Source organism: Mobula birostris, chromosome 1, assembly GCF_030028105.1.
Source record: "Mobula birostris isolate sMobBir1 chromosome 1, sMobBir1.hap1, whole genome shotgun sequence".
NCBI classification, from domain to species: Eukaryota; Metazoa; Chordata; class Chondrichthyes; order Myliobatiformes; family Myliobatidae; genus Mobula; species Mobula birostris.
This window is the reverse complement of record NC_092370.1, coordinates 171,175,886-171,190,813: the sequence shown is the minus strand read 5'-3', so window position 1 is coordinate 171,190,813 and position 14,928 is coordinate 171,175,886. Positions and strand designations below refer to the sequence as shown.

Here is a 14,928-nt window from a genome sequence, read left to right as displayed (position 1 = left end):
TACTATTCAAGTAAAGGTCTGACTGGAAGACGTTTTGTTCCATGCTCAGAACAAGTGTGAGATAAGGTGATGATCAGAATGAAAAGAGCTGAGGTCTTGCATGTAATTTTAGTGTTTTATAATTATTTGTCTCTTGTAACTCAGTCCAAGAAAAGGTGACAATTTATTCAACATTTGGTGATGGGTTGTAATTCAGAGTTAATTTCATAAATTAATTTATTTTTCAATGTACCTTCTTTCACTGCTCTGAAAAACAATTTCTGCTCTTCATGCCTCATTTAAAAGAATGGAATACAGATTTGTTCAGTTTTAAAATCTTATACACATTTAAACAAAGGAACGTGGATTCAAAACTTTTTTCAGGTTTAAGGACTTAAGTAGATGAATAGCAGTTGAATCATTTTGTATGCTTGATTTTTAATGCCTGCTTATATTAAAGAATGCTTTTTTTTTGAAACATTCTCTATCTTCCTGAGTTTGCCTCCTACCCAACATGTATTCAGGCTGGAGTGGAATTCTGGAGGAAAAGAAATGTATTCTTGCACTTAAGCTCTACAAGCACAATTTTAAATCTGTCCAGTGTGAGCAAACCGTTCTTGTGTTGAATTTACTTACCTTGCTTGATTTGCCTTTTTTTCTCTCTCATATTCGTTTTCCATCCCACAAATTGGTTTATCTAATCTAATGGAATAGACAGGCCACTGAAGAGGTGAGATAGCATCTGTCAAAAGCAAAGCAGTTAATACTTCTGGTCAAAGATGCTTTGTCAGAACAGAAGAGGAAAAAAGCTGCAGAGGGCTTAAATGCAAAAGTAGAGATTATGCTGTAATTATTGAGGGCACCATTAGACTGTTTCTGGAGTACTATGTGGAGTACTGGTCTCCTTCATTACGAAACAATATTCATTTAAAACAGTTCCAAGAAGGTTTCCTTGATAAATACCTGGAATGAAGATGGTGATCAGTGTCATTTGTCACATGAACATCAAAACATGGTTTGTATCGAGAATACGTTGGAGACAGCTTGTCCGGCATTAGACACAGTTACAGGGAAGATGTGCAAACTCCTCACAGATAGAGTGGGAATTGAGCCCAGATTGTAGAGCTGTCACTGTACCGTGCTGCCGAGTCACACCCTACACCTCTGGTCAGATTGTCTTATAAGAAAACTGTGGATAGTCTTGGTCCAGTCAAGATGAGCTGCAGTTTCTGTCCAGATTGAGGCTCAGTTTTTTTATTTAGGTTCATGCAGATGATTTTGGTGACAGAGGGGAGTTTGGTATCAAATTAGGGTTTAGGTACAGAGAATCTTGCATGTCCTCTTAAACGGTGGCAGTCTGAATGTAGGTTGGTTGTGAATTAAATCTGGGTAATTGCTAGGTGCAGAATGGCTGGTGGAAGATAGTATGTTAGTATTAAATACTAGTTTTGTAACATAATTACATAAATATACATATTGAATTCTGAACTAGTTGTAACAGTGTAAGACTAGCAGGCTGTGAAGTCCAATTATTGTGCAGTGAGCTTAGCAATATTTCATGTCATGCTCCCTGTTGCAAATTGCATTGATCTTCATTATTTGCTTTTCAGTTTTGAAGCTGTTTACAATATTGATTTACTGTATATTTGAAAAACTGAATTTATTTCTTAATATTACCTGAGTACAAAATTATATTTATTTTAAACTAATCTATACTTAGCATTTGTAAAAGAAGAATTTTATACTGGTTTGATTGACTGTGTTGAGGCATTCCTAGTCCCATCACAAAGAAACTCTGTGGCTTATTAATTAGTAATTATCACTACAATAATCAGGTTTATATTTTAGCGAAGTAGGAAATGTAATGATGAATCTACTATGCTATTATATACAAGATTGTGTAGATGATGCCTGATTTTAATATATATATTTATTACTGATTATGTAACCAGTAGATTAAATCTTTAGTAGCTTTAGAATGTTATTAACATCGAATCTCATTTATATCAGCCTTGAATAATGCAGTCTTTCATGACTCCAAATTAAGAACTCAACCTGACATCCTATCCATCTTAACACCACATCCATATGTGTCAATTCCAAAAGCAATTAATTTTGTGATTTTTCTCACTGACCTTCTGACCTTCATTCTCCACAAATGTCAGCTCTTTCCAGAACTTTGCTGCTGCATCATGTCTAGCTCAAGTCCTCATTCATCTCCTTTGGGGTCCCAGTGCTCCCACATGATCAAATAAAAACATTTCATTCTTATTCTCAGCTTTCCATTGCCACCCCCTCACCTTTCTCGAACCTTCATCTCTCTGTAAAACTAGCTTCCTCTGTATTTTTCTCTTTCATCTAGCTTGGGCATTCTGCTCTGGATTACCTCCGTAAACCTGTCAGGTTCCTCTGCTGCTTTAATACGCTCCTCAAACTGGACCTGTTAGATCTAGGCTTTGTTTAACCACTTACTTCTCTTGCTCATACATTTTTGATTATGCTTTTGTGAAGCAATTTAATGTTTTATTTATGTATAAAGTATAATGTAAGTACAAATTATTGCAGGTATTGTGGTGAAACTTTCCACATGCATTTCATTTATTATAACTTGTTGCTGTTTATTAGCAAATGAGTATTTCATTATTCTCAGAGTGTAATTTAAAGGCATTTTGGTAATTAATGGTGCCCCCTGTTAACAACCCACAATAGTAGAAAAATGTTTTTCTTTTATGCTCCATTGTTATGTTGACTGGTATTAGATATTTTAAAAATTAATTTCCTTTATTTCTGCACATTGGATGAGACTTCTATTCAGTATACAGAAAAGCATGACATTTGCCATGCTTGGATGAGGAAATGAGCTCTGGTGAAATTCTACTACTAATATATCTTGTCATTGTGCTATTATAGTATATTTTATAAATCTAGTTTAACTATGTCACAGTTAACATGGTTACTAGTTGTGTTTTTTTTTTATCCCTAAGTCATGTAGGAATGGAGAACATGGGTTCAATTACCCCTTGCTTTTTATTTCCTTTAATACCAATAATCCCCTCGCTCCTCCATTCCTATCTTCTCTGCGTGAACAAAACTAAATGTACCTTAGGTATTCCACAATTCCAATGTTATTTTGGTGTCCTAAACTAGCTCCTTTCCCATAAAAACTCCTTTAATGTATTTTTTTTAAATTGGTGTTTAGAAAGCAAAGACAAACTGAAAAAGGAGAGGAAATTAACACTGACAACAATAATGAATGGGAAATGTTGTACCTTTGATCCAAACAAGAAGTAGTATAACTGTTGCTAGAAATGATAAATAACTGGGGCCAAACAATATCTGGTTTAAGGCCCTTTAAAATAAATGGAGAGGGAATCAAGAAATAAGAGATGGTAAAATATTTGAATAATCATAGGGGATTTTAATCTTCAAATCAAATTGGCTAAAAGTTTCCAAAAGTAATGCATAATAAGGCCACATTAGAAAAATTGACTGAATCTTAAAAATTGACTGGATCTTATTTTGTGAATGTTAATTAACAATTTCTGGTCAGGGAAGCTCAGATATCAATGTAACAAGTTGGTTCAGGCAGAAAGCTAAGTCTCAGTTAGGCATGAGCAGCATTTTCACTAAAGTGGAGTGGGAAATTAGTTTCAAAGATTTGGAGAAATGATGGCAAAAAATATTATTGTGTCTCAACAAATGTACATTACATTGAGAGAATCATTGCATGGGAAAATGATCAATTCATGACTAAGTTAAGGAGATTAAGGATGGTATTAGATTAAAAGATTTGTAGAGATGCCAAGAAAAGTGGCAAACCTAATTGGGAGAGTTTTAAGAAACAGTGCTGGAGACCAAGAATGTAATGGCAATGAGAATCATCATCATCATCATCATCGGGTGCCATGCCCAGTTTGAGCTTTGACGGCCATGGCCCACACACCCCTGTTTCGGGTCAAGTGGATCAATTAATTGGTATTCATTTCCAGTTCTCTGGCTGCTGTCTCCATCATCATTTGTCTTTGCCTTCCTCTTGCTTTCTTCCCTTCAATCTTTCCAATAATTACCGTGCATTCTAACTCCTCCTTTCCTAATCACGTGTCCAATGAAGTCACATTGCCTTTTCATGATCTCATACATTATTTCTTTTTTTGTGCTTGCTCTGTTCATGACATCCATATTAGATATTCATTTCATCCATGATATTTTTTGCATCCTCCTCAGAAACCACATCTCTGCTGCTTCAATTCGTTTCCTCATGTTACTAGATATTGTCCAATATTCTGAGCCATATAACATAACTGGATAAATGTAACATTTCAGTGCTCTGAGGTGGGTTGTCATGCCTAGTTTAGTGTTGGTTAGTATTCATTCTTGTAAAGGTGTCTTTAGCCATCCCTGTTCTTTTGATGTCCATGTCGCACCTGCCTTCTGATGTCACCCAGCTTCCTAAGTACCAAAAGTACTTGTTTTAAGTCTTCCCCATTTATTCTCAGCCTGCAGATAGGATTCTCCTTTTTGGATATCACCATACATTCCGTCTTTTTGCAATTGATAGACCCATTTTTGCACTTTCTTCAACAACTATATTAATTAAGTTTTGTAGTTCTTCCGTTGTACTTGCAATTAACACAGTGTCATCCGCCTATCTGAAATTATTGATGTTTTCACCGCCAACTTTGATTCCCAAGATGTCTCTTATTTTTTTGTAATATTCTTTCACTGTACACATTAAACAAATCAGGGGAGAAAGCACACCCTTGTCTAACGCCTCTCTTGGTTTTCATAAACTGACTCACTTCTCCATCTATTCTTACAGCGGCAGTTTGTTCCCAGTACAGATTTCTGATTGGGCGGAGGTCTTTCGAATCTAGATCTAGAGTTTCCTGTAATATTTTGAATAACTTATTGCGCTTCACTTTATCAAATGCTTTTGTGTAGTTGATAAAACAAACAAACAAATCAATATCACTAAGACTTCTAAGAATTTTGATGATGAGCTAAAAGTAAGATACAAGCTGAGACAGGTTAAAAGCAGTGTGGTTTTGTGAAAGACAAAGGTACAAGAAACGCGATATTGATGTTAAGGATACCATCAGAACGAGCTATTCAAGTGCAAAAAGAGTTGGTTTTATCGACTACACAAAAGCATTTGATAAAGTGAAGCACAATAAATTAATTCGAAATGGCAATGACAATACATTAACAAGATGAGAAAATTTCTAAAATCTGATAAACAACCATGTTAAATGGGAAAACATAGCAAAATTTAAAGCATGTCCTTTGAGAGGCAAAGGTCATTGAAATGAAAATATGAAGTTATAAAAGAATAAACATGTTTTTAAACCCTAAATACACTTTTTTAATCTGCCTTCTCTGTGGAATAAATGGCAAAATTAACAGGAATATCAAACTAAAGGTCTTCTAATGGGGGAGCGGAATCGTAAATTCATGTCACTTGTGAGGAAACAAAGGAGATTAATGGGGGCAAAGGGTGGGTCTAAACGGCTGCAAATCACTTCACTGTCTAGCCAGAAAATTACAGAAATGATGAATGGCCTGAAAGAAGATCTTCCAAAATCCCATGGATTCTGCAAATTGCAGAGTAGCAAATGTAACATCAGAGTGGCATTGCTATATCACTATGCAATATTTCCAAACTGAAGCAGAAATTTGCCCTAAAATTACTGACATACTCCCTCTTGTATGTGTTAGAGTAGGCTGTTTTTAGTGATATTTCAGTTTTTACTTGCGTAATGTGGTGCTAAATAGAAATAGCAATTGCATCTAGTCCTTTCTGACTTGCAGGCTTGTTCTATAAGGAAAGGCTGAACCTAATAATTTCACAATTACTCTGTGAGATCGAAATAGTTTTGTAAAATTCATGATATGTAATGCAATGCAATATTTCAATAAATCTATTGGTTATAAGGGGAAATACTTTGATGCAAACTGCTGCAGTTTATGATGAGCTTTATTCTTTGTAATGGAAATACTGCAGGGCTGAATGACTGTAAAATTTGTTGTTCGCTGACATAGAAAACTTATTTGTTTCAATCACTTATTGTAGAAGGTTTCCTTGTAAACAAATCATAGCCAGAAGAATTTGGAAAGGGCCAAATGCAGAGGAGGAATATCTCTACTAATGCTAAATTTATTGGAAAGTACATAGAGTATGAAGCACAGAAGATGGATGTTTCTTCAACCTATGCATCAAACACATTTATGTATATTATAGTGATGACAGATTAAGTTTGTTATCACTGACTGGTATGACCTGCAATTTGTAATTATTTAGCAGCAGTACAGTGCAGAGACATAAAAATTACTATAAATAGCTATAAAAATAAATTAAACAGTGCAAAAAAAGAATGAGATTGGGTTCATGGGTGTTTAGAAATTTGATGGCAGAGGGGAAGAAGCTGTTTATGAATCATGGAGTGTGGGTCTTCATCTTTCATTTCCCGGATGCTGAATGATGGTTGCCACCTTCTTGAGACACCTGCCTCTTAAAGATGTCCTCAGTGGTGGGGTCCTTGTGCATATATTGGAGCTGGTTGTGTCTGCCATCCTCTGTAGTCTCTTACAATCCTGTGCATTGGAGCCTGCATATGAGGCTGTGATGCAACCAGTCAGAGTGGTCTGCAGTGTCTCCCTATAGAAATTTACATGTCTTTGGTGACATAGCAAATCTCCTTCAGACTCTTAACGAAGTAGAGCTGTTAGGGTGTATTCTGGAGTTAGGGTATTTAACTTCACCAGCAACCAATCCTCAGACAATGAACATGGATTGTAGTTTGAATTTAAAATGCAGCCCTGAACAATAGCTTTCCTGGAGCTGTGGACTGGAGGTGATTGCAAACCAGACAATGCTGATTAACATTCATTTTGGGTACCTAGAATGTGAGTGCGAAGAAGGTGGTGCGTGAAAACTAAATGTAATTCAAAGGCAGCATTGTAGATACATTGTAACTAAAGAATTGTCCTGCATAATTTTCTTTAAAAATTCTTTGATCTTTAGCATGTAAAAATGTCAGGTAATTATTGGGTCGGGAGGCCACTTCCTCCAAGAGTGTCTCGATATGATGCCTGCTGCTTGATTTTGTTGAATAAAACACTTCTATATCCAGTAGCTTCATTGTCTCTCAGGTGAATATGTTCACATTACAACAGAACCACTGGCATGTTTTCTTCATGTTTTATCCTCCAAGATGTTGGCACCCACTGCTGACTCCTCAATGAGGACTGGTTACATTCTCCCTACTGGACCTTCCTGAAATCCACAATCAACTTCCTGGTCTTGCTGATGTTGGGTGTTGTTGCAACACCACTCAGCCATCCAAACTGTCTCACTCTTAATGCCTCATTGACATCTGAGATCTTATTAATAACCTTTTTACAAAATATGCAACCTGGTTGAAATTTACATGAATAATGGATGCTTTTCATTTTGTTTCAGTTTGTTCTTTCTGGCTCAGATGACTTCAATCTTTATATGTGGCGTATTCCTTCTAGTTTAGAGACAGGTGAGTTACCATACAGCCTGCACTGAATTCTGTGATGGTTTTCTCTCCCGCATGTACAACTTTAATAAAACATGCTTCTGGATCTCACATTTGAGTCTTAGTCAACGCTCCTCGTAGACAGGATAACTGGTGGCACAATCAAGCAGCCAGTGTTCATTCCTGCAATGCTGTTGAGAGAAAGGTGTGGTTTGGGTGGGGGGGGGGGCAGTTTGGATATCCATCTGAGTGTTTCATGGAATCGTTAATTATTTAACTATACAAAGTTGTTTATTATTTGTTGAAGATATAGCAAGGAATTCAGCACACCACACTTGCAGAGGATGAGCATTATTTTAGAAACTGGACAAGAAAAAGAACGAAGGAAGCTTAAAGTGAATTTGATAGAGCTGAGTAACTGAGCAATCATAATTCCCTTTAAAAGTTGTTGGAGGTGTGTTGGACCTCAATAATGTTATCAATAAATCACGAGATTGGTAGATCCAGTTAATGTACTTAATGTACCATAGACTAAAAATGTACCATTTGTATCAGATATATTTGTTAATGATTATTTTTCAGATAATTTTAAAAGCAAGATATGTAGTCATACTTTGATTATGAACTATTTGCAGGTGGCCCTGCCAGAATTGTAAACGGTGCATTCATGGTGCTTAAAGGTCATCGATCCATTGTAAATCAAGTACGATTCAACCCTCATTCGTACATGATCTGCTCATCAGGAGTAGAAAAGATTATCAAGGTACATTATATCACAAGCAAAAATTCAACACTAATTCCAATGTCATTTTTCCTGTTAACAATGCAGTTATTGTAAAAGCTCAATGTATAATTTGTTTGAAATATCCATTACCCAATTTACTGTCAAACAAAAAAAAGTCCTCAATGTCCTACATGTTCCTTATTCTTTTACAAAGTTGTTCTTAATTCCAGATTTATTGCTATGTATTAGAATTTATTTAGTTTCAACACTTTTTAAAATTTAATTCCACCTTGTATTTGCTGAAATTCTAGCAAAGTAACTCTCTTGTGTTAGTGAAGTCTGAGTTTAAATATTTTTCACTTGTGTTTTCATAATATATGTGAAATTGACTATTTTGTATATAAGAGATCAATTAATGGAAGAGGACAAAATTCACAGTAGGCATTCCCATTTAATGTAATCTTAATTCCTCAACAATTCTTTACATAAACTGCTGATTTGCATTGCTCCATTAATCCACTCTCCTGTGTAGTTTCAGCTGCTCTGGTAAAACTTTGCATTTGAACTTCCATACATTGGGATGCACTGCTGAAAAACATGGTGAATGTCGGTACAATAGCAGCCTTCAGAGGGGAATTAAGTAAATATTCAGGAAAAAAATATTGCAGAGATTTGGGGAAGTGAAGGCAATGGGATTAAATGTAATTAATTCTGAAAGAGAAGATTCAAACTTGAAGCAAGTAATCTCCTTCCTTGTGGTACCTCCCTGTGATTCTCCAGGTGTCGCATGTCACTTTCAGGGACAGTTAGTCATACAAAAGATTTTTTTGTGCCATTGATACATGATGTTTGAAGTACCAAGCTTGATGCTTGAACATATATCGGTATCTCCTGCTGGATAACTGGATAACCCACTATTTTCAATTCTTCACTGAGCTTGGGGTCAAGGTGGCAGTTGTTGCCCCTTTGTGTCCAAACTTTCCATTTTTAATTGGAGTTTACATTGTGGTTTTATAATGATTTTAGTGAACTCACCTGTACAACAGGGGAATGAGATTTAAAAGATACAACATCAGTTATATTTGCAACTATTGCTAGGAAAAGATAAATTACAATCTCCATTCACAAGTAAGTTTAAATATAAATGCAATCATTCCACAATTAGTCATTTGTTTTTACATAGCTTTTGAGTTCTAATAGATTTTACCTTCAGGTATTTAAATGACAAAACCTGAATAATTACATCTGCTTTATGTTTGTCATAGCAATGTGATTGATAAGGGTGTAAATATTGAATGTTTTTGTGCTTTGATAATACAGGTGTGGAGTCCATATCTCCAACCAGATTGTGCTGGTGACCTAGAAGGAGAGGTGGAAGATGATACCCGTAATCTTTATACTCATGAAGAATACATCAGCTTGGTCCTAAACAGCGGAAGTGGCCTATCTCATGATTATGCTAACCAGTCGGTTCAAGAAGATCCAAGAATGATGGCTTTTTTTGATTCTCTTGTACGGCGAGAGATTGAGGGCTGGAGTTCTGATTCTGATAGTGACCTTAGTGAGAGTACAATTCTTCAGCTACATGCAGGGACCAGTGAACGATCAGGATATAGTGATTCTGAATCTTCTGCCTCCTTACCATTATCACCTCAGCAAGGTGATGATTCTGACGAGGCAACCTATACACTGGACCGACAGAAGCCCTCCAACTCTTCCACAACCAGGGAAGACTTACAGTCTCGTCAACAAAGATTGTCTGCACTCAGACGCTATCAAGATGAGCGACTTCTAACTCTTTCTAATGACTCTGATTCCTCAGAAAACAACTTTAATCAAGTGACTACAGGTTCAGATACTGATCCTGTGACAAGGCCTCGATCTCCAAGTCCAGAGGTAAATGATTCCAGTAGTTCCAGTAGCAATGGCAGGAGGCGTGCGTCTACACGCCAAAGAAATGCTTTAAGGGCTAAGCAAAAACTCCACAGAGAAAAGAAGAATACTCCACAATTCAAAGTAAAACAAGATAATACTGATGATAATGCCAATTATTCTCGAATGCATAAGGGTGACCATTCTTCATCAGCTTCATCTTCACCAGAAAGGAGCAGTGCTGAGTTTGAAAATAATAGAGGAAGGATATCTCCTTACTCAGATAGTGAGTCTGAGGTTAGAAAGGTTTATAAAGCCTACAGCAAAATACAGAGTACATTCAGGTCACAATTGAAATCAAAAGGAGGTTCCATGACCTTTTTGTCTGTGAGTGATGTTGCACACACGAATGAGAAAGGCAGCTCATTAGGTATGTTACCCCAAGAAAGTGATGCTACGAGGAAAAGTACAACAGGATGTTATCAGAGATTTAGAGTAGAAAGATATTTAGATGAATATAAAGGGGAAAGCAGCACATCTCTACAAGCAAAGAGTAAGCATCCAACCCTGCTTATTCATGAAAGCAATACTTTACCAACCTCAAAGGAAATGATGTCTGGAGAGCAGGAACATGTTGTAGAAGATGTCCCAAGTAGCTATACTGAGCACTACTATGAGGCCAAAAAGGTTAATGGGAAATCGGTCCTTGTGGGCAATAACAGTAACCTGACTAACCAGTGTCAAGCATTTGGCAACCAAACACAAGAACTGTGTGATCACACAGAGGCATTGGAATGTGCAACTGCCCAACATGTACAGCAGGTACCCGGTGATGAATCTGGTCAGGAATTCATTAGATCTGCATCCTCTCAAACAACTCCTTTTCCTGAAATTCATTTAACTGGAACACAAAGTAATTTTGATGAATGGTGCAGAGACCATGTTGATAAATCCAAAGCCAGGACTTGTGACGTGGAAGAATCCTGTTCAGAGGCTCCCTGCAACGTTCACAACAACGGGCTATTTGATAAGCAATACACAAACCAGCAGGAAGATTCAGTGAACGCATCCAAGTCTGAACCTGGTGACTGTGTACAGGTAGCCTCATTGCACCACAAAGAAGAGTGTTCCCAGTCTGGAGTGAATGACCATTCAGAATGTACTAAGAATGGCATGGCAGCCAAACGAAACATTTTTGATTGTCCCCAAGGGGCTTTGTCATCAGCAGCAACTGACCAGTCTTCAGGAGGGTTAAAGAGGCTGCGAAAAGAACTAGATCCTGAGTTTTCACCAACTGAGAAGAAACAGAAGACATGATTTGCACTTGTCCCAGCCAGTGCTTTGCAATGTCACTGAAAGCATTTATCTCAAACTCAACAAACCATTGGTCTGTAAACGAGTGAGAATTTTTGTTAACAATTATGTAAATAATTCAATTTCTTGAAGAAATGCTAATACAGAAATTTTTAGAATGTGTATGATAATGGTATATAAAATACAAATTATTTGGAGTGATTCTAACTTTGGATTCAAATATCCATTTTGGCCCAAAGGGTTTGTAATTTTTCTGTTAAGTATTCATTATGCCAAGCAAGGGGTTAGTGGTGCATTTGGTGTATCAAATTGTATTGGATTGTATTGTTACAAAACTTTCCCTCATATCCACTAGGAAATGGTAAGCAAATTGATACATGTGGGCAGATACTGAATTTAAAATATTGAAGCCCATAGAGTAACAATTGAACAACTGAAGAGTTTTTGAAGTCTAACACTTTATAGTTGGAGGGTTTTTTGTTTTTCTCTTAAATTACTACCTTTTGTATGGTAGCCTTTTATTCATGAGAGGAGTGAACAGTTTGGCTCGAGAAAAATGTCTTGATGTTGGTTATATACATGGAACACAGTGATCTGCTGAAGGAAAGTTAGACATGCTGTGGTCAAGAATAAAGTTTTGTGTTTTAATTTCTTCAGGACAATTATTTGAAGCACAACACTTCTGCACAGTGGGCACCTGATTAGCTATCACTTTCTTTAACTGTTGAGAAAAATAAATATTGCCATTCACAATCTTTGTGTCTTGCTGTATTCCTGCCTCTGTGCTGTTTCTTCCAGCTAAGGCGGCAAACAGTTCTTTTGCAATCCAAGGATGATAGTGGATTGTTAACTTGAACCACAGTCCTTGTGGATTTGATCAAGTGAGTAAATTTAGACAAAAAATGTATTAATGAAGTTTTCTTAAGATATCTTAAAACTTCAACTGTACAATGAGAGTAGATTAATACTGTAATTGCCCTTTGTAAATGGCTGATAAGATTGGAAGGCTGGTTTGAGGTGATGGTCAGAAAGGGAATTGTGTGTTGCAGAAGGGAAGAAAGGACAACACATTGTAAGGAGCTGGGTGGAGGAGGCAATGGGGTAGGTGAGCTAGTCAAAAAACATGCCTTTTCATTATTGGGGAAATGTGGATCCAACTACAGGTGATGAAAGGTTTAAACCCAAAACAAGTTTGCATATTTATAGCACTCTTGATTCAGTAATTAGTTGTGGTGAGTCAACAGTCTTATTTGCAGCAGTTTGAGGATAGTTAAAATAAAAAATGAAAATATGCACTGCAGATCAATCCATTTGATTGCCATTTTTACCAAAATTAATGACATGGAAGAAATGTATCCCTATTGTCACACCTGTTTGATCTATGTCTTTACACTAAACGCTGCTGAAGTAATCAGTTTTAAAATTTATTTCCGGTGGCCCAGATAATAAATTCATTTCATTCAAACAGACTAATTATCTCCGCCATAGTTTCTGATTTATACTAGGTTACTTAATTTTGTTTGAGGTCTGGTAGCTGTGCTTAAATTGGGGTCTGTACTGCCAAAAAAAAAAAAAAAATATATATATTCAAGCCAGTTCCAAGTTGGAATAGTATAGATTGTGCAGTTTATGATGTTCCCAAGTGTCTGTGCTCTTGTAAAGTGTGGCTCTACTTGAGGCAGACTAGCTTTGTACTAATGGAGTAATGACCACCTTCAGCTTTTGGAAGAAGTGTAAATTGGCTCAGAAAAATATAAAATGGTAATATTTTTTACAATCTAAAAAATATTCAAATTATTTTCCTTACTGAAGCCCGGTATGAGTTTTGCTTAACCATGCAAGAGTTGGTTTCTATTAAAAAATCTCTACCGTGTTAAGTGATTTAATATCTCAGAATGGGGGATCTTGTGCTGTGCCCCATTTGTACAAGTTTTCTGCCTATCCTTCAACTCATAATTTTGTACTTTAAGGATCAATGGGTCAAACTGATGATTGAAACAAGTCATCTGGTTCGGTTATCAATGACTGCACTAATACTCCCACATCTTAACCAATAAGGTGTAGGTACTTGGAAAGAATTAGTAATGACTGAAATAGAAACAAGGTGACATATAATCTATCCAGGAGAAATTTGAAAAAACAAGCAAAGAATATTTTTGAGGAAAGAGGGAGAAGGGAAAAACAAATAATTGTTATAAAGTTTTTGAAATAAGACTTAAGAGCAGAATTAGGCCATTTGGCCCATCGAATCTGCTCCACCATTCAATTATGGCTGATCTTTTCTCCCCTCCTCAGCCCCACTCCCCGGCCTTCTCCCCGTAGGCTTTGATGCCATGTCCAATCAAGAACCTATCAAGCTCTGCCTTAAATGCACCCAACGACCTGGCCTCCAGAGATGCTTGTAATAAATTCCACAAATTCACCACCCTCTGGCTAAAGAAATTCCTTTGCAATTCTGTTTTAAATGGACACCCATCTATCCTGAGGCTGTGCCCCCTTGTCCTAGACTCCCCCACCATGGGAAATATCCTTTCCTCATCTACTCTGCCTAGGCCTTTCAAAAGGTTTCAATGAGATTCCCCTCTCTCCCTTCTGAATTCCGGCGAGTACAGACCCAGGGCCATCAAACGTTCCTCATATGATAACCCTTTCATTCCTGGAATCAGCCTTGTTAACCTACTCTGGACCCCCTCCAATGCCAGCACATCTTTTTTAAAATGAGGGGCCCAAAACTGTTCACAATACTCAAGGTGAGGCCTCACCAGTGTCTTATAAAGCCTCAGCATCACATCCCTGCTCTTGTATTCTAGATCTCTTGAAATGAATGCTAACCTCTTCACCACGGACTCTACCTGCAAGTTAACTTTTAGGGTATCTGCATAAGGACTCCCAAGTCCCTTTGCATCTCAGATTTTTGGATTTTCTCCCTGTTTAGAAAATAGTCTGCATATTTATTTCTACCACCAAAGTGCATGACCGTGCATTTTCCAACATTGTATTTCATTTGCCACTATCTTGCCCATCCTCCTAATCTGTCTTAAGTCCTTCTGCAGTCTACCTCTTTCCTCAACACTTCCTCCCTCTCCACCAATCTTTGTAACATCTTGCAAACTTGGCAACAAAGCCATCTATTCCATCATCTAAATCATTGATATACAGTATAAAAAGAAGTCCCAACACCGCCCCCGGCAGAACACCACTAGTCCCTGGCAGCCAACCAGAAAAGGATCCTTTTATTCCCATTCACTGCCTCCTACCAATCAACCAATGCTCTAACCATGCCAATAACTTCCCTGTAATACCATGGGCACTTAACTAAGTAAGCAACCTCATGTGTGACACCTTGTCAAAGGCCTTCTGAAAGTCCAAATATATACCATCCACTGCATCTCCTTTATCTATCCCATGTGTCATCTCTTCAAAGAATTCCAACGGGTTCATTAGGCAAGATTTTTGCTTAAGGAAACCATGCTGACTTTGTCCTATCTTGTCCGGTGTCACCAAGTACTCCATAACCTCATCTTAACAATTGACTCC

General features: G+C 37.1%; 1 protein-coding gene across 1 annotated transcript in view; it reads left to right on the top strand.

The window, feature by feature from the left end:
- Window positions 1–12,578, top strand: part of dcaf5 (ddb1 and cul4 associated factor 5) — a 72,904-nt gene extending 60,326 nt beyond the window's left edge. Inside the window, exons 7-9 of the mRNA XM_072266061.1 lie at window positions 7,439–7,505; window positions 8,117–8,244; window positions 9,526–12,578. Coding sequence (XP_072122162.1) covers window positions 7,439–7,505; window positions 8,117–8,244; window positions 9,526–11,394 — 2,064 coding nt within the window. The 3' untranslated portion in view covers window positions 11,395–12,578. The remainder of the gene's footprint in view (window positions 1–7,438; window positions 7,506–8,116; window positions 8,245–9,525) is intronic.
- The last annotated feature ends 2,350 nt before the right edge of the window (window positions 12,579–14,928 follow it).